The sequence below is a fragment of the Uloborus diversus genome, chromosome 8 (assembly GCF_026930045.1).
Source record: "Uloborus diversus isolate 005 chromosome 8, Udiv.v.3.1, whole genome shotgun sequence".
NCBI lineage: Eukaryota > Metazoa > Arthropoda > Arachnida > Araneae > Uloboridae > Uloborus > Uloborus diversus.
In genome coordinates this window covers 62,710,336-62,731,078 of record NC_072738.1, presented here as the reverse complement: position 1 = coordinate 62,731,078, position 20,743 = coordinate 62,710,336, and the positions used below count along the sequence as shown (strand labels likewise).

Here is a 20,743-nt window from a genome sequence, read left to right as displayed (position 1 = left end):
TTTGACGAAACATAAAATATTCTATACGCTGCACAAACTTACGGTTTCGGGCCCTTCAGTTTAAAAAGAAAATAAGTTGATAAAACCCAATGTTGAAAGAATTCCGGTGGTCCCCAGAACCTCCCCCCCCCTCCTAATATCATCGAAGATTGTGTAAAATTTAAATTTTTGGATTTCAATTTTGAATAACTTCCTGAGAGAACAGCAGAATCCACTCCCGCCGTAACATGGAATTCCAGTTTCGAAAGTTGCTGGAGGAAAGCACTCGAACCTCTCCCATTTTTTAACATTTCCAAAGATGGTCTAAAACTGGGTTTTTAAATTAACAGTATCAGAAATTTTCTGGGAAAGTGCCCCATCCCCTCCTCTCTCGGCATCATCAATGAAGAACGTTTTAAATCTCGTTTTTAGTGCTTCAATTTCGAAAATTTTCCCGGGTGAGCCTCCTGAAAACTCCTTTTCCTAACATCACTGAAGGTCAGCAAAAATTGCATTTTTTGAACTTAACTTCGAGTAACTGCCGGTGCCCTAGTCTTTACCAAAAAAGGCTTTTAAGACTTCAATTTGAAAATTTTCTGGTGGATGGCCTCGGAATCTATCAGCAAAGATCTTCTAACACTGCGGTTTCAGAGCTAATATATATTTTTTTAATTTCAGAGGAGAGCCCCCGGAACCGCTCTTCATAGCATATACTCGAAGATAATTTGAAATTCTGTTTTTGGATTTCCACTTCTGAATAATTGCAGCAGGAGAAACCCTGAACCTACGCTCCCCTGACATCACCAAATATTACCTAAAATTGAGTTTCAAGACTACAATTTCGAAAATTTTCCGGGGGAGAGGCCCCCTGGACCCCCCTGTTTCAAACTCAATGCTAATCTTTCCATTCAGTTTATATGCTAATACTTTAATGACTCCCAGAAGTCCGAAAGCTAAATCCACTTTCTCTCTTTGTATTGATACATGAGTTTGAAAAACAAAAATTAAGGGGCTGCCAAACTCGTACCCGACCCCTCCCACCAGGTTTTTGACCTCGTATTGAATCTGGGGGTCGTCAGGGTATGGCAGTATAAAAACGGGAATGTTTATGACAGGGCCCAGTAATGTGTGTTTGTGTAGAGGGACCCATCACGTTCTAAAGACGGTCCTAGTCTTTCACCCATGAACAACGCTAGATCAGTTTCATAAAACAGGGCAATTAAGTTACTTGTTATGACTGCAGAAAAGGACATACTAAACAAGCAGTGTTATCAAGTATATTCAATCAAGTTCGGGCATTATAAAAATACTTAAATGGACAATTACAATCACAAATTTCCCCCAAAATAAGATTTAACTAATACTGTATCAATTTGTTCACCATTAAAGCGCAGAAGTGTTCCTATCGTCTGTCCGTATCTGTTGAATTTCGTTTAAATAAAACATATTTAGTTGTTAAGAATAATTTCCTCATATTTAAGTGATATTCCAATCGTTCGGTAAAATCTATAAGAGTTATGGGGCCGCTACATCTAATGCCAGGGCCGATTTTTTCAACCAATCCGCCACTGACTGACGGCAGCAAAAATGACCGGAACTCATGCGGCTGTGGCATCTTTATAAAGGCTCCTAGCTGCTCTCATAAATTCAAAATTAGAAATCTACACTTCTGTTCCATTTTTAGATCCGAGTTAATTGCCATTGATGAAGCTCTCAGAATCATCAACACGGTAACATCATCTGCTGAAATATGGTCGCAGTGCTATCCAACATCTTAGCAACTGGACAAACCTTGGAGGCAAAACATCTGCCTCAATCCTTAAAAATCTTTAAAAACTCACTCAGCAACATGAGATATACCTCCAATGAATTCCATCCCACATTGGTCTCTTTGGCAGTGACACAGCGGACCTCCTGCCCAAGGAAGGTGTCACTGAAAATTTGATGTCGAGAAGAACTTTGATCTTCTTGGAAATTTTTTGTAAAATGAAAACTTTGAACCAAGAACTTTGGAAGACTCTTCCGACTTACCCCTGGTACAAAAGGCAGTCCCCAGGTGGTGTCCTTTTCATCAAGGTAGATAGGGTCGTCGAAACAATAATAAGTAGGCTTGCAAGTGGGTACATCAAATGCCTCTCTTTTCATTTAGGCGAGAAAGTTTTTGGGACCTGTACCAAATGTAGATTGGCGCAGGCATCTCCGGACCATCTTTTGAATTGTGCAGGACTGGACAAAGAGGACATTTACACCAGTCCTATCCTGGTTTATTATTTTTTGGGGACACTTGGGCTCATGGACCTGGTCTAGCTTGTGGCTAGACTGGAGGAATAAGTCATCATAAACATACTCAGTTAAAAGGAGGGGAGTTAAAAGGATAGACAAACAGGCAGGGGTAGTTTTAAATTAAACTTCTTAAACTTGTTTGAAATAAATAATAGTAAGAAAACTAGGAAAAGGTTAAAAATACTTGTATATTTCTAAAATATCCAGATTACAGGAGAAGAAACCTGTCCAGTTTGCATGTAGAAAGTGTAGCAAACAAAAAATATAACAAAAGAATTTGAATTTATAATATAGAGACCATGGAAGATATTGACAAGTGTTGAATTAATGTTTGGTATGAGCTTGAATTGCTTGATTTGATATTAATACAGATAAAAATATTTGCCTAACTAATGAATATTCTTTTTGATACAATAAGTGTAAATTTATGCAAACTCTTAGTTAAATAGGGTCTTTTGCACATATGTGTCAAAATGTATTATAATGTATTTGTAATTTATGCCAAAAATACAAATATTAAAGTTTTAGATGAAATACAAAACAATGAGTACTTACAGGGTTGTTAGGATCAGGCATGGTGTAAAAAGGACGGATCTTGAGAGGAAATTTGTCCAAAATGTAAAAATCTGTATCATACTGAGAAACAGAAAAAATAAAACATTTAGGCAGAAAAAAGAAAACCAACAACTACATAAATATTTTGACTGAGCTTTGAAATTTTTTTTTTTTTTCATTTCGTAAGTATTCAAAATTTAAAAAAAAAAAAGGGAAATCAATAAACTACAATTAATTTACCTCCGTATATTTTAAGTAACTATTTTGAAGTACTCAAATGTTTAATTCTTTCAAAATAAAGATCAAAAGTTTCCTTCATAACAACTTATCTGTATAAGGACAACAGTAAAGCATCTTAATAGAAAATTTCCATCTTAACAGCGTAGTTAGATTCCAAACATGAAAGACCAGACTCGGGAACGTTGACGGATACTATAAAACTTCTGCATTGTGAATTGTATAAACACTGAAAAATAAGACTATCTCTGGAGCACAATCTACACTGTTAAGTTTCTAAGCTTTAGGGAATAGAAAAATGATTATGCGAAAAATAGTGCAAAAAGTAGTGTTTCCTCTTCAAAATTATTAAACATTCTTGTTTTTTTTTTTTAATTTCTTTTGCAAACCAATTAAAATTTTAAAATTTCACCAAAATCACAATCCTTGCTATTAACCAAAAATAAATAAATGAACAAAATTATGCTAGGTTTAAACCAGATATTTCAAATTTAAATCAGTAAAATTGAAATTAAATAGATAAAACAATACTCGAAAAAAGAATACATAATAGTATCTTTGAATATGTAAAATGTACAAAAGATAAAAAAATAAAGTAAATTTGTGACTTACTTTTGCCTTTACAATTTTTCCCAACAACTTTTCATCTGGCGTGCTAAGATCATCCTCATCATCAATTTCGACTCCAGCTTCTCTCAGTAATGCTAAACCTTGTGAATAGTCAAGCTTCAAGCTAAATTTATTTGTAGCAAGTTTTGGGGAGAGAAAAGCAGATAAGAATATGACATATTATAATGCGAGAGAAAAACTTAAGAAATTTTCCATCAATATGCATCAAGACTTTTACCAATTTTGTCACATTAATAATTATGAGCTTTAAGTACTTTCAAAAATCAAAATTAAAAAAGGAGTTGAAGATTTGACCTATCCTCAACTCATTTTTAGGATTTGAATGATTTGAAATAAAATACGTACAGGGACATACTTGACTGAAGTGAATGCATAATAGACTAATGTTAAAAAATTTCTTTATCTAGACAAACTATGCATTGAAAATTTCATGAGAAAAATGAAAAGAACTGCTCTATCATGCATTTAAAACTATGTTTGAAACTGCACAGTGGCAAATCCAGGGGGCGGCGATAAGGATGCAGCTGCTCCTAGACTGGAATTAATTTTTTATAGTATCTATGTATCTAATGTAAAATTTTTAAATAATGATATAATTTCCTACATTCATCCTATCTTTATCATTTAATTTGTTTACGTTCTTCTTATGAGTGATACACAAGTATGCGATAGTAGATAACAAGGATGTTGGTTTGCCCAAATTTCCCTTCAGATTTCGGAAATTTTGCCCTATTTGTTTCGAAAATTTGTTTTTTTACTCTCTAAGGAAGGGAGAAAAAAGTACAGACCTCATAGCTACTTGTTTCTCTCTCTCTCTTTAATTGTCGAATTTAAAATCATCTTAGAAAATTTTGTCTTTTTCCTTATTGCTTTCAGCTATTGGTTTGATTTTTCACGTTTTCTTTCTTCAATTTTGTTTACACCATCCGCAATTGCATGCAATTTTTTTGCATCCTTAACATGAAATGAAATTTTTGCTTTGAAATTGCGATGTAAGTGTGTCTAAAATGCATTTCATTTTTTTGACAAACACTGACATAAATTTTAAAATTTTACCACTGAATACCAAATTTTAGATAATTTCAAGTGTGACTCAGAAAATTTCATTTGGGATTTACACTCCTAGAAAGCAGATGATGATGATATAGCTTTGAAAAAATGTCTTCCTTCATATCAATGAACTTTGGTGATGTGAAGGAGACAAAGTTTTAATGACCTCAGCTGGCCCAGAAAGGAATCCTGGATTCGCCACTGAAACTGCAGCAGTTATATCAACACCAAACTGACTTCTGTCCAAAGGAATGTTCAAGTTGATTTGATTTGCTTCCATTCACTAATTTTTGACAGGATGATGCTCAAACACATACAACTGCAAAGAAGATCAGTAGTCCAAACAATTTCAACTAGAAAGCCCCTTATTTTAACATCAACATTACTAAAACAGAGTGTGAATGAACACACTCTATCAAACATTGCTGAAATTATTAATCAACCTCCATGTGGAGAGCAACCCCCGCCAAATTTGAATTATGTGTCTGACATTTTTCTTTTTTTATTTTCTTTGCCCATTTATTTTATGTTTTATCACCGATTAAGTTTGGGTATTTAGTAACAATCAGTAAGCCAACATTTCATTTTCCTCTTTCATGACAGTTCATTTTTTAAATAGTAATACAGTAAAAGCTTTTTAATATATGCAGATGCTTTTTTCTTCTCTAACAGAATTAAAAACTTATACAAAATTCTCTCATGTGCGCACAGCGACCATTATTGGAGCTATTCATAAAAACCTGATTGCGGACATTACTTAGGGAGCAAGAAATTGAAATTAAAAAATTAAAACTAATATTAGGAAGTCAAAGAAAGATGACTTTATGATGAATCAAGGAAATATTAGACAGACAATGAAGAAGGGAAACTAATTACAACACTATTCAGCAATTTTACTTTCTATTTTTTCATCACAAGTGCAGTATTTGTTCATCTTTACTAAAAAATTAATCTCTTTTTTTTTTTCATCAAATTTTTTGAAAAAAACCTTGCACCTTTTACCACTTTATTTGAAAGTGGAGCATTTTGTAATAAAAACTTGAAATAGATTTGCATATTATGAATTTATTTACAAAATAATAATAAAAAAAAAAAACAAAACAAGCAAATTAACCCATTCTTTGCCCCGGCCGATTCAGGTTCGTCGCAAGAAAATGGTTCCTAACTGCCTTCGACGAACCTGTGTCGTCACGGCGTTTCTAGCAGTTTTTGCTTCGGCCGAATGTGTGTCGGCGATCCTTCCAGGGGCAGAACCCTGTTATTGCGCTTCTCTGTTGGGTTCTGGTGCTTTTAGGGGAGCGGTAATCAAGCTCTTTTTCTTAGACAAAAGGGATGCAACTTATAGTATTTCACAAAACTTGTTGTAATTTATTTTATTTTACTAAGATATTAACCTTTCAAGTACTCCTGGATGGGACACGTATAATGCTTCAAATAATCAGGCATTATATTTTTATCTTTTCGTGGAAGCTTTGTTTCTCAGCATTCTGGCATTTGAACTCCTGATGAACAAGTGTGAAAATATTTCCTTACACATTTAACAATATTTCTATGCCTGAATAAAAAAAAATAAAAAGAATTTTTTTTTTTTCTCGTTATCAAAAATCCACCTTCTTACACAAGCAACCTTCACTAAATTGTTCACAATCCTCAAATTTTATAATTTATTTTACACAACATTTTTTAAAAATTATCTTACACATCTTAATTTTGTACGAGTATGTTTTTTTTTATAATGTGTTTTACTACGCTTTTTATTTATTTGTATACTATTATTATTTTTTTATTATCTATTTATTTTTAAATCGTGATAATTTCAAACTTAAATTTTAACTTTTTATATTCACGGCATCCTTTGATGGGTTTTTAATGATACAGTTTTGAATATTTTTAATTTCGCAAACAAAAATTATGACGACCGCATTGATTATACGTAATAGTTAACCCTGCAAAACATAAAATATATACTACAGTAAAAATGAAATAAAATATCTTGTTCTTTTCGCTTTACTCATCCGAAACGAAACATTCCTTCTCTCCCTTTCTTTTTCAGATTTTATTTACTGTTTTAAAATAGCTCCAATGTTTTAACTGCACCTTCTTTTATGAGATTTTAAAAATAAAGATAAAATATTTGGTTTCTTTTCAATAATCAAGTTGCCTTAATTAGTAAATAATCCTATGAAACTAACTAAAATTTATCCAAATATGTTTTAAAATAAGAAAAACAATCCGACTCGATTTCAAGCAAGATTTTCTTTTTTTTTCTTCTGAAGACATGTTCTCAAATACAAGCAGTAAAGCTTGCTTTGAAATTCCTTTCTGATTCAAACTGTTTTGTTGTAAGAAAATAATGTGGAAGGGTTGACCGCAAGACACCAAGGGGGACATCTCCTTAGGGAATCCGCCCAGGCATTCTCTGTTATTCCTCTCTCAGCTGGGGGCTTTTAGTTGCATGCACAAAAGTATCCCTTAGGGAAATAGGGGATTAGCCGCAAGTTTTGATCTTTTGTAATCATTTATCTTTAAAATACTTCCCACGCTTGAGCAACTGATATCTGGACACTCAGAAGGGATTTAAAAGTCATCGCAACTACGATAAAAGAACCGAAAAGCAAAGAGATGTCTCTGTGTTTATTGGTCGTTTTGAAGGGTCACAATGTATCAAAAGGCACCGAAGAATACTTTTTATCCGCTTAGAAAATCATTCCCACAGTTAAAGCGTTTTTGACCATTCAAATGCTCTCCTTGCTCACAGGTTGGATCAATCAGACAATTGTTTGAAGAATGTTTTGTTAAGCCCTTTTGAAAGGTATATCATCTTACATTTAAGAGTTTTGATTTCTTAAGTGTATAAAAAGAAAAGAATGATATACTGAGATAAAAGCAAAAAGAAAAATAAATCAATAAAATAATTAGTGTTATAAAAATAATTGCTTTTCGTCCTATCCTCTATTGTTTATTATTTTCCCGTTATGTACTGTGTAAATTTAATGAATATTTCAGCACATATTAGCAACCTTGTATTTTATTGCACTATTTAATTCAGTGCCAAAAAACTAATAAAGCGAAGCGATTTTCGAATGCAAGCTGAACAGCAAAAACAACATTAAAATCCCGAGAGCAAAATAGGGAGAAAAGCGCTATTACAATGTAGCAAAAAGCTACTCCGTTCGTTATCTGCGGCATGCGCGTTAAGGGGTTTCGGGCTGATCATGGAATGGGTTAAAATGTTTCGCATGCAGTAGAGTTTAAATAGTTTTTACACTGAGAGGGGAATAACTTTTAAAAACACTTTTTGTGGACATATTTCTTTTACTGACAAATATTATTTTAAAACTGATTTCTGCTCCAGAGGGTTTTTATTTTACATTTCCTTCAAATACTTTTTGAAAGTACACACAAATTTTCAAACAAGAATAAATATTTGTTAAGTTGAAGTGTGATATTTTAATGTACAGTAGAATTTAGTTAAAAAACAACTTGTTACATCAGTTGTTAAGAAAACACTATTTTAATGTTTTTCAAGCAATGAAATAGACAAAATGTAACAGAGGGGAAAATGTTACACAGGGGATGCAGTAAAAAACAACTACAACATATTTTTAAAAAATAATAATAATTTCATTTACAACCTAACAAACTTAATGCTTGTCTCGGGAAGTGCACTCTTAATCACTGAGAAGTTTTTCCCTGTCAGCCATATTGGTAAAACTTTTTCTGACTTAAATAGTCCTGTCATAGAGGCACAAAGCAGTAAAGTTAATCTGAATTAGAGTCCATCCTTACATTCGCTGCCTGATGACTCCACTTAATCAGATATTTCAGTAACTATTGAGGTGATACAGTTTATGTCACAATCCTTGAACTTTTCAAAATGGAAATCAATATCCGAAAAAACATAAGCAAGTAGTGCATTAACCTCTATTTGATAAGAATTCGAATTCAATGTTGATGAAATTGCCATTTCATGAAAAAATCAGCAATGCCATTTCATGTTAAATTTTTTAAGGTAGTGTGTACGAAATGCAGTGCCTTTAACATTCATCATGCATTTCTTTCTTTTTCACAGAGCTGAAGAGAAAGATACGAGAATGATTTAAATCATGTTTTCGGTTTCAAAACAAATATAATGTGCAATTTGTCAAAGAACAAAAGAAACATGGGCAAAATGAAGTTGACCAGCATTATCTGAATTAAAGCATTAAAAGCGGAAATGTGGTGAAAAGAGAAACATAATAAACAGGAAGAAATACACTAGTAATATTGTAGAAATTTAGGACTAACAAGAAAAAACTTTTTCTCCAGGAAAACTTTAAATGCAGGAGGAGGGGGGTTTTAAATGGGAGTTATACTGAAGTTGCAAAATAGTCAACATTTTCCACTGTTGATTAAACTTATATATAAAAAAAATGTCCTTTTTTCCTTGTGTAAAATTAAGTATTTATTTACTTCTGGCATTTTTTATCAACAGTTTAACTTGTGTTTATACAAGCTGGTTTTAAATTAATTGACTGAAAAGCAGAAGTAACTATGCAAAAAAGTTTCAAAGTACTATAACATCAATGAAACTAAATTAAAAAACAAAATAAAAAATCAAAGAAAAAAAGAAAAAAAAGGGGGCACGTCATAATTACTTATGTAAATCTTATAAGAGTGAAGTAACAATAAAATAATGCCAAAAAAAAAAAAAAAAAAAAACTTTTGAGCCTGAAAATTAAGCAAATGAATTACCAATGTTTTAACAAACAAAAATTGCAAATGACTGCAGACATATGTTTTGGGGTTATAAGGAACCCCCTTTTCAATACAAAGAAGTGTGAGCTTTATGATGAAAAGTCATCTGAAGAAATACAATCACTTAAAAGGGGGAAGAAAGATAATTAATTTAATCATTTATTAAAAGAAAAACAGCTTTGTTTGCAGACATTTCATTTATGAACAAATATTTTTATAAAACTTGTGTTTGTGTGTGGGGTTTCCCTGTACATTTCCTTCAAAATTTTTTAAAAGGACACATAATTACTAATACAATTACTATAAGAGTAATATTAAATCGGCTCAAAAATTTAGATTTGGGCATAAAAAATCATAAAAGAGTGATTTAACATGAAAGAAGAGCTGAAAATTTTCAAGCAAATATTATAATGAAACTAAGCATATTGTATGCAATTGACCACTTTTATATATTTAGTTTCAATATTAGAAAAATTATAATAGGTGAATTCCAGGAAAAAAGGAACATGACACTTGAGTTTTAAAAATTAATATTAAGTCACTTGCCATATACTCTTGCCATATACACTTGCCATATACTCTTCAGAAATAAATGAATTTCTTGAATCTTGTTTTGTTGAATCAAGTTTTCCCTTTGTGTTTTTGCAGAGCAAAAAATCTCTTTTTTGTTACATACTGTAATTTCAATACACTTGTTATCAGATTAAAATATTTAGGTTAACTTTTATCTTTTGAATGTATGGTAAAACTTTTTGTTAAGTAATTTAAAATTTCTTATTTTTCAACCATGAAATAGGTGATAATTTGATGTCCTTCTGCTACCGAAATACTACATCTCAGTTAGTTCACCAAGAACCTATTGGGCATAGAAACTATTTTTTTTTAATGCAAAGTAGAATTATGTTTCTTGTCAATGAGGAATAGTTAAAATTTTAATAGATATTTAATTTATATGGTTTTTAATAGTAACGGAAGAACAAATAATATGGTCACGGAAGAACATTTATCTATAAGCTGATACAGGGTAAAATGTTAGAATGCTAGTAGAAAACAAACTTTTGTTTTAAGTTAGTAGTTACATTTTAAACATATATAAGTATTATTTATACAAAAACTATGAGCGATTTCATTTTAAAAAACCTTTTATTTATTATTTTTTAAAAAAAATGTTTTGTGATTTCTTTTATTACAAACTAGATATTTATATTGGAACAAAACAACATTGAAATGGCTTTCAGATTTGTTGCCACAAGTTACAGGAAAGGACCGTTGAGACCATTGGTTCAACCGTTAAGCTTACTGTGAAGAGATCAGTAAATTCAATGATCAAGTTTCAAAAAGATGGAGCAATATCCATTCTCATCCCGAAATGCAAAATATGCACTATTGGAACCCTGTAACCAGTTATGTTATTGATTAAAGTGAGTATTTCAATCAAATTGAAGAAGATTTTTCTTCAAAGTCAACAGACTGACAGTTATAAAATATATTATAAAGAAGATACAGTTGAATCAAAAACACCAAATCATGAGAATATGCCAAAAGATTCCTAACCTTTGGACAAGTTTTGTTAGTTGAATGGAAGGAAAAGAAACTAACAAAGAGCAATATTGGACAGATACTTTATATAGAAGATAAAGGAATAGAAATATTTTGTTTAAAAATGCATTACAATGTCGGAATAATCTTTGTATTCCCTGACAAAGAAGATACATGTTCTAGGGATTCTGATAAGTTATTGAGTATTTCAAGAATTCAGAATTGTAACAGATGGCTCAGGTATTAGATTTATTGTTTCAGACTGCTGTATTAGCTGAATAAAAATTTGTAAGTTGAAATTTACCAAGTTAAATTGTTTTCAACTTCTCGTCCTTCCATTGTCCTTAACAAATACATAATTTATGTGCTTAAAATAATTACTTTTTAAAACTAGAGGTGAAATTGTAATGATTGAACACTCATGTATGTGATCGAATTTTTATAGAATTTTTCTCCTTATAGTTTGGCTGAACTTTTAGGAAGAACATGATTGTGTGAAAATCATGTCGCAAAAATGTCCTCCCGTTACCGCTTTTTAGATTTGATTTTAAAAAAAGTTACTAACAAAAAATTCTTGGCTTTGGCTTTTTTTAGCAACTTACTATGATGCGTATACAAGTCTATGCATCAGTTTAAAAAAAATATGTATTTTGATATGCACAAAGACAGAAATACATCTATTTTTCTGTTCAAACTGTTCTTCCCTTACTACTGGAATTCACCAATAAATAAATTAAATATTATAAGATTCAACAATGCATGCATGGTATTTGTGCGTGCAGAGAACAGTTTTGACACAATTTCAAAAATTGGAAAACATTTTATACAAGTTTATATTTATGCATATTAATTTAAAAAATAGCTACCTAGGTTGGAGAAATTTGAATGGTTCTGCTGGATATTGCTTGTAAACTGTATTTATTTCTTCAGAAAACCTGAAAAATCAGATGATACAAATTCATGAGTAATAGAAAAAGAAAAAACAAATAAAATTTTACTTTCTTTCATTAATATCTTGAAATTGGGCTGTCCCATGACATGTATCAACCAAAAATTATTTTGTTTTTTTTTTTTATTTTCATACGAGCTGGATGGATAAAATTGTTGGCAAATACAAATTATGAACAGAAATGTTTAAAAACTTTAAAAAAAAAGGTTAATGCAGACAAACCTGCTTGTAACAAGCTCTGATTTAATGAGAACCTGAATTTAGCGAGGAATAAGAAATATTTGGTTGGTACAATGCTAAGTCAATGGGAGCGTAACTTGCTTATAATGAGCAAATCCTGATTAAAGCAAGCAATATTTTTATGATTCATAATATATTTGTCAATTTGTAGCTCAGTTTATCCTTTCCTGGAAAAAATTTCTTTAACATTTCAAGGCCTATCAAAAGTAAATGCTCAGTCATAAATCCTAAGAACAAGTGATGACATCCCATTTTTTAAATTTTAGGATTAGAAAAGCTTTTGAAAATTGTACATTTGTTGAGATTGTATTATTATTTCAGAGGATATTGTAGCTAAAAATTTTAAGCAAATCCAAATTAAAAATTAATGAAATTGACGGCAATAATCACAAAAACGAAGAATTTGAAGCTGAACTACCCCTAACATACTAAATGATTTTTGATTGGCAGAAAAACTTCAAACTTTTTTCTAAGCTAGTAGTAAAAATAACGTTATTTTTTGTGCCGTTGGTATTCCTCAAAAGACATTAGCAGAAAAAAGAAACAACAAGAGAGTTCAAAGCAAATCAAAATACCAATTTGGTACTGTACAAGGGAAAAAAGTAAACATATATGAATTTTTATGATATTTTTCACGAATCTGTTTTTGTTTTTTATGAGCACTTGGTTGCAGCAAGCAAACATTGCCGTCCTTTTGCCTTCGTTATAAGAGTTCGACTGTACATTTTAAATGATATCATGAAAATCAAGAGAAATGTATCAATTGTTCGCAAATGGCATATTTTTAAAACTCTGATAATTAGTTGCACTATAGATAATCATGTAAAGTTTAGTGATAACATTTAGTATCTGAGGAAAAAACCATGAAGCAGGGATACAGCAGAAACAGCAATATTCTTAAGTGAAAGTACAAAATTTCAGGATAATTTTAATTATGTTCATAAAATTACAAATTGTTACAGCATCAATAAGTTTTGCACAGCAAAGTAAACATCTTTTTTGTTGAAGTCCGAAAATTATATTATCAAGTCTGTTATTTTTTCCAAAATTGTATTCTAAACTAACATTGGCTTCTAGTAATTTACAGCCACTTCATGAAACTATTTTTAACGGTAAAACTAAGGGGGGAAAAGGTATATACATGGTAAAAATATAGAAATGTGGATTTCTTTTTGATATAATGCAAGAAATAATATCAAACTAGTCATCATGAATTAACTAAGTTGTTGACCAATAGTATTAACTAGCAAAAATACCCGGCGTTGCCTGGGTCAGTAATAATTGTGAGAAACAATCGCTACTTTCTTTCGTTTTCTGTTTTAACTGAAAGAACTCAAAACACACCGCTTTGACATGATTAAAAATCAAGCTTCTTCCTTAGCCATAAAAGCAAAATAGCAATAAGTATAAAGAAAGAACGAGTAATCATTTAGAAACGAAAGCACGAATTGAAGCATATCAAAATTTGAAGAATTACTAAAATATGAACTAAAAAAAACAAAGATCAATAAAAAAACTGTGCACTTTATTTAATTAAATAGTACACACACACAACAAGGAAAAAAAAAAGCTCTTTACTATATTTCCCTAAGTGTGCAAAAAGTAGAGTTTCCAAATATTTAAATGACTTTAAACTCATGTTTGCTCTGGAGAAGCCTTGATTCACAAAACTTTAGGCTGAAAGTTAAAAAAAAAAAAAATGAAGAATGATGTAAGGCAATGCAATTGCTTTATCAAAATTATCTGTGCCTGATATTATAAATAATAAATACACTAAAAATTAACTTTAAACCAAGTTCACAGTATAATTGTCAAATTTTCAAAGCTATAGTACATTTATTTTACTGTGCACTTACACAAATTTAGGAAACATAAAATGCTTACAAAAATTGCTGATCTACTTGTAGTTTAATACCAAAATACCTTTAATGCTCGAAAATGAAACACTATGTTTTAGAAATTTAAAAAGATCAATTAATATTACTGTATTTCCCAGTGCATCACACATTCCTATATGTGAGATTCCCAAAAACCTAACTTTGAAGCATAGTACAAAAAGCTGTTAAGTTATTTTTAAAGTAATTGTTCAAAACCTACAAACCAAACTCTTTTGTCAAATTCATTGCTATCGTAATGATTGTGTAGCTGGTGCTCGATTTTATACATTGAGCTTATGCTCACACAAGGTTAATGAAAACTCCTGGTTTTATGTACAGCTTTCCAGTCTCAAAATGCCTTGTTTATTGAAACAATGCTGATCAATATTATAAACACTTTTTGTGACCCCAAGCAGTTTAAAATCATGCATCAACAGTGTTTACAAAAGAAATTATCCTCATTTCCATAGCTCTTGCACAGTATGAAAGCAAATTCGCAAGCAGTTTAAAAAGAAAACTTTTAACTTGGTTACATTACATAAGATGCACATCACTTTTAAATGAAGTTTCAAAACAAAAATATATCTTAAAAGACTACAAAAAAATAATGGAAAATTACAATAAGCAGATAAATTGTTACCTGTCTCTCAAACCTTTGAAAATTTCAACAAACATCTCACCAATGAGGTCAAGCACTTCATGGTAATGGTAGTTAAATGCCATTTCTAAATCCAAACCCACAAATTCACATAAATGCCTGTGAGTATTAGAATTCTCTGCTCGAAATACTATGAGGGGAGAAAAGCAAATTATACCTATGCAAGAATACATACATACAAATCAATTAAATGTAAGTAAATGTCGTTAAGAATATATGAGGCAGTGAGAAGCAAAGGGATGTAAGCAATTTTTTTAAGTTCTGAGTAAAAGGCATGCAAGTGCAAACTGTAGATAGGCTTTCATTGAAAAACTTTCTAAAATATGTTGTATAATAGCATCAGGTAGTAGAGGCCTGATCAAAAACGCATGGACTCCTAACTGGAGAGTTCCAGCTTCAATGCCAGCAGGTTGAAGATCCTTCGTGTTTGCTAAGGGTGATTGGGACATGTTAAATATGTTCCTGGTCACGAAGTCCTTTAGGTTCCCATTCCAAATTAATACTTCTGGGGTTGCTGGATCAGGGGTTGCTTCACTCCAGGACTGAATTTAAAATAAAAAAAAAAGAAAAGAAAACAGAGCTGTTTTCAGTTCCCCATCCAATGAGTTAAACCAAGTATAGAGGTAGGTATGGGGGACCCTGGAGTGTGATGTGGTGTATAGCAGCACCCTACCAGAGATACTAGTGCCATCTTTTGCTTGAAAGCAGATGAGAATTTCTCCTACTATTTGAACTGTTTACTTATTTTTTTTTAAACTTTTGCCTCTAACACACCTTTGCTTCAAGGTGCTTCATATATGTATGCTGTGCGTTAAAAAAGTATGCTTCCTTTTGTATTTATTTCTTACATATGTATTAATCCAATTTCAGAATTAAATGTTGAAGAGCTGAACTCATAAATATGTTTTAGATGCATGATAGTATTCTATTTTTCATTAAACATAAAACCAATTTTATTTTCTCAAAAAAAAAAAAAAAAAAAAAAAAAAAGAAGTAAATTAATAAATAAATAAATGACTGGATAAATAAATAAATGAAAAACATAAAATAAATTTATACTTTATTAAAGGTTATCAAACAATTTTGACCAATTTTTAACTGTGACAAATACCTATATTTGCTTACCTGAACCAATGGTGTACACTCTATCAAAATCTGCTGTAATTGCCATCTGCTTATACAACTGGGGAGACTGTGCAAGATAAGCCATACCTTCACAATATTTTACTTCAAAAACATTAGCTCCTCCTTCACTTGCAGCTATAAGTAGAGATAAAACAAGTATGAAAGAGATGGACGACTATAATTTTTCTTTTACTTTATTACTAGATTACAATGACAATTTTTAACTGACAAATATTTTAGCTGACAATTACTGATAAAAACCTAAGCTATTTTAGAAAATTCAAACTTTTCCATTACACCAAACACCTATGCAGTAATTTATTTAGTTTGGAAATAGAACAGAATACTACATTGACTTTGAATCTAAAAATAAAAAGCGTTCATGATTTGAATTGTAAATTTTTACAGAAGTCAACAAAGGGTTCAAAAATTGGAAGTCAATGTTCAAAAAAACAGTGGCTATCTTGCAGTTATAACCCAAATCTTGAAATTCTTGCTGACCAGTAATTTTAATTAAGTTTGCTGAAAATGCAATGAAGAGGCAACTAATCCAAAAACACTTCAGTTTTTATCTTAGCATTTCACCCGATAGCTTATGCCATATTTGTACAAAAAGACACTGCTGCATTTGTATTTTATTAATGGCAATAATAGTACTATTTTTACTTACAATGTAATAACTTATATACACTCTTTTTAAAGAAACAGTACGTTATCATTATGGTACAAATTTTATTGTTCTATCAACTTTAATCTTTACACTATAAGAACAATTTTAGATGTCTGACAAATTTAAAAAACCTTAAAATAGATTGCAGGGATTTTTTTGCTATGAAAAAAAATTCAAAAAAAAAAAAAAAAAACCTTTTAATTTAGAAATAGTCTGCAGATCTTCTGAAGTATCAGTGACGGGCATCCCAGAGTCAGTTTTTAGTGCAGCAGAAATAGGCCAAAAAACACCTTGGAGTCAAACAAATTGCAACAGAAATTATTTTTATGGTAAATGGTAGGTAACACATTCCTAATGAACACACTAAAAATATACATCCATACTGTTGGAACAAATGCGTTTCTTGAAAATTCACAAAAAAATAAAAAGCAATCATGTGTGGTATCAAATGAAAGGAAATTTCACGCTGAAAAGGAATGTAATATGGGAATGTAATATACGTAAAATGAAATGAAGATGCATAAAACATACGTGTATATTAGAATGAAAAATGCGTTTTTTTTTCGTTTCTTTTGCATGCCATCTTGAAAAATCATTAATTAATTCATTTTTTTTAAATCGTGTGTTGTAACAAATGAAAGGAAATTTCATCCTGAAAAAGTATTTAAAATTGGATATTTAAAGTGAAGTGGGTAGAATAAAAAATTACATTCATACTGAAGCGAGAAATGCGTTTTTTTTTTTTTGGTCGCCATCTTGAAAAATTATAGAAAAATTTTCAAAAATAAAAAGCATGTGTGGTACCAAATGAAAGGAGATTTCATGCTCAAAGAGAAAATGATTTTGATTTCGACTGAAAAAAAAGGAAATGATGAAATAGGAGCCAAAACACTGAAGTGTTAAAAACATTATTTATTAATCTAAGCGGTTTAAGAACTGTGGATAACTTTGCGTCCAAGGATATTTTTCAAAAAGGTTGAATAAATACATTCTTTAAAAAATTTAAGTAGAAAAAAAAAGAACTCATGAATTTGAAGAAATTTTATAACATATTTACATCATCAAATGAAACCTCATCTTCATCCTAATTCAAAATGTTTCTTGCTTTTGTGCAGTTATTTCCACAACAGTTTTTACAAATTACCGAGTATGGAAGTCCATACCGACGACATATACATTTTGCAATGTTACATGGTTCTTCTAGTGTATTTTGGAAAGTACATTTAATTATATTTAAGAGTTGATTTAGTGCTGAGCTCAATTCTGGGTATTGGCTGAAATTCTCCATCTGCCAACTGCCATCCCCAAAGTGTGGGATCAGGAGTTTGTAATTCAAGGCATTTCAAAATAAAGCCCAGCAAATGTACTCGATACAGATAATATTCCGATGCATTTTGCGTTGGCGGCAAACGAGCTATGCCCAATTCTTTTTTTAGCTGAAGTTATTTTCCTGAGGTATATTAGTAACAACTTTTGATGATCCTAAATAGCAAACAGTCTTAAGAGTCAAATCTTAAAAACAAAAGATGTTTTATTCAGTTGTGTTATTAGTTGGTTAGCATGGATGACGATGTTGGATTCAGTTTTAAGAACACATAATAAGGCTTTCCCACCAAAAGATCTCTGAATGGCTTGAATTTCACGAAGTTTATCAGAATGTGTGGCAAACTCTATTAAAATATTCAATTAGTGAGTCCCTACAGAGACAGGAATAGGGAACCCTCGGGGGTGATGTATTGAACTATACTTAAAAGTGATACAGTGCAAGGATTAAAATGTCTGTATCATCTGCAACTACCATCATTTGTTTTCCTGGGCTATTTTTACAGCTTCTTTCACTCTTACTGTGTCTGCGTCATCTTCCACTTGAATCACAGAATGACCTCTCCTTTGAAAACAGCTCACCAGTATGTTGACAAAACGTTGTTTGTTGATTGGAAAGATTGTTTTTCGGAATAATTATAGGTGAATTTTCATCAAATGCTACTTTAACTGATGACTGCTTTATGTGTAACATATGCTCCATGTATTTATATTTGGTTTCTTACACCCATTGAACAGTCTACTACAGTCTCTTTTCCACATCTTTTTCTTTCATATGCTTCGTGCCGCTTAGACGTGGATCATGGTAACTGATGAACCAATGCGCCACCATCCAAAAAGTAGGAAGTGCTCTGATGCAGCTATGTTGTATTAACATTCATAGTATCTAATGATTTTGCTTTTGAAGATTTATCTGTTTTTCTCATTTGCTGAGTACTATGGTCAAATCGTGTAGTTGGTAGAGTAGATAAAGTGTAATTTAAAAATTTACTAGCATCTTGAGCGTTCTTGTCTAAGCATCCTCTGTGTTTAAAGGCGTGAATTTATGTAGTGAGTCTCACCAGCAATGATAATCTTTTTTCAGTACTAGCGTTACTCATCATTGCCGCTTGGTTTGATTTCATTGTTAATAAGGCCTTTGCCAGTGAGCTTATCTTGGGTATTTCTTCCAGTGGCATCAGAATTTTTTGCAATAGCTTTGTTTTTGCTATCCATCATTCCGTTAAGTGTTCCATAAACCACTTAAAAGAATAGCATATGGATTATGGTCTATGAAGCATTGCATTAGCACTTGCGGTTTATGTAAGCATATTATTGTTTTACCATTTTCTACCTATTTCCTCTTTAAAAACACTTCGCTTCAAAAAGCTGATTAATATTAGTGCGAAATTTACTTTTATTTGACACCACCCATGTTTTGTTTTTTTTAATTTCGGAAATAGCTTATAATTTTTTCAAGATGGCGGCCGAAAAAACCCCCGCTGTTTCGTGGTAGCACTGACGCGTATTTTTACTATTATTCCTTTTCAGCTTGAAATTTCCTTTAATTTGATACCACACATGATTTTTTTTTTTAATTTTTTTTTTCAGGACTTTTCAAGATGGCGGCACACACCATTTACACCATTAATTTACACCATTTTTTGCGATAGTACGTTAGAATATTTTTAATAGGTTTTCTTCTCTTTTAATATCTTATATTTTGTTCCTTTTTAGCTTAAAAATTTCTATCATTTGATCCCACAAAGGATTTTTTTAATTAAAATTAAAACAGCTGTTTTTAAGTCATAAGCATAATATTATTAATTGCACATTCTATAATGTCATCTCTGAGGTAACATGTTCAGTACTCTATTTTATTAAAATATATATATGTATATAAATATAAAAGCCAAAAATAAAAAAAGAGTACCTGAAATAATCTTTGGTGTATGAATCTCTTTGAAACCTTTCCCATTTAGGAATTCTCGGAAAAGAGTACACACTCCTCCTTGAATTGTATAAATAGCAAAGTTTGCGGCAGTTCTAAGATCTAAAACTCTGTTGTCCAATCTTGTATCTTGATTTACATGGATATGCAAGCCATCTGGATCCTTCAAAAAAAAAAAAAAATCTAATTTTTTAAAAAGTGTATTGAGCATTTTTATATTAGATTGAATGCAAAGGAGCCTCTTGAAAATGCAAGCACACACACAGAAACACACAGACATGAACCCCAATGTGAAAGAAAGTTAACATTGACCCCCATGAAACTAAAAAACATTTCATTAAAACCATGTTCAAATGCCGATATAAAACTACTGGAATTATTTTTCACCGTTTCGATCACAAATGGATGCATAAATTTTGCTCCCCCTCTCCTTTAACAAAACTTGTAGGGTCCCTCCCCAGAGGCCAGCAGTGTAATATGCAACATTAATACGTTTTAGTGCTAGTTTTTTCAATAAATATATTTTTTTAATTTCTTGGGCCATTGGGTCCCTTAAGGACATGCCCCCCCCCCCCCGCAACCCCCTTCCTCACTGCACAGTCTGTGGGTATGTAGATTCGAGCCTGGTTTCAATGCCATTTTTAAATACATTACTTTCAATATTCAAGAATTTTCATAAATACACGAATAACATTGGGTACGCACTAGAGATGAACAAACACACAAAATTACTTCATCAAAATGAAAAATATATTTATAAAATATTAATAAACCAAGGAAATATTGAACTAATTTAAAAGAAAAAAAAAATTCATTTCTGATCAATTAAAGTTTTTATAATCAAGAATTGTAGTTTTCAAACATTATTAGAATTTTTTTGAAACATTCTTTCTTGATATTTAGAAGCTTTGAAGGTTGATTTAATGATCTTGATTCTATTAAATGATACTATTGAAGATTT

The 20,743-nt window shown here is 31.2% G+C and overlaps 1 protein-coding gene across 1 annotated transcript in view; it reads right to left on the bottom strand.

Annotated features, from left to right (window-relative positions):
* Positions 1 to 20,743, bottom strand: part of LOC129227360 (aspartate--tRNA ligase, cytoplasmic-like) — a 52,722-nt gene that overhangs the window by 7,197 nt on the left and 24,782 nt on the right. Inside the window, exons 7-12 of the mRNA XM_054861906.1 lie at positions 19,765 to 19,945; positions 15,860 to 15,994; positions 14,717 to 14,864; positions 11,877 to 11,945; positions 3,667 to 3,787; positions 2,818 to 2,898 (exon numbers count right to left, since the gene is read on the bottom strand). Coding sequence (XP_054717881.1) covers positions 2,818 to 2,898; positions 3,667 to 3,787; positions 11,877 to 11,945; positions 14,717 to 14,864; positions 15,860 to 15,994; positions 19,765 to 19,945 — 735 coding nt within the window. The remainder of the gene's footprint in view (positions 1 to 2,817; positions 2,899 to 3,666; positions 3,788 to 11,876; positions 11,946 to 14,716; positions 14,865 to 15,859; positions 15,995 to 19,764; positions 19,946 to 20,743) is intronic.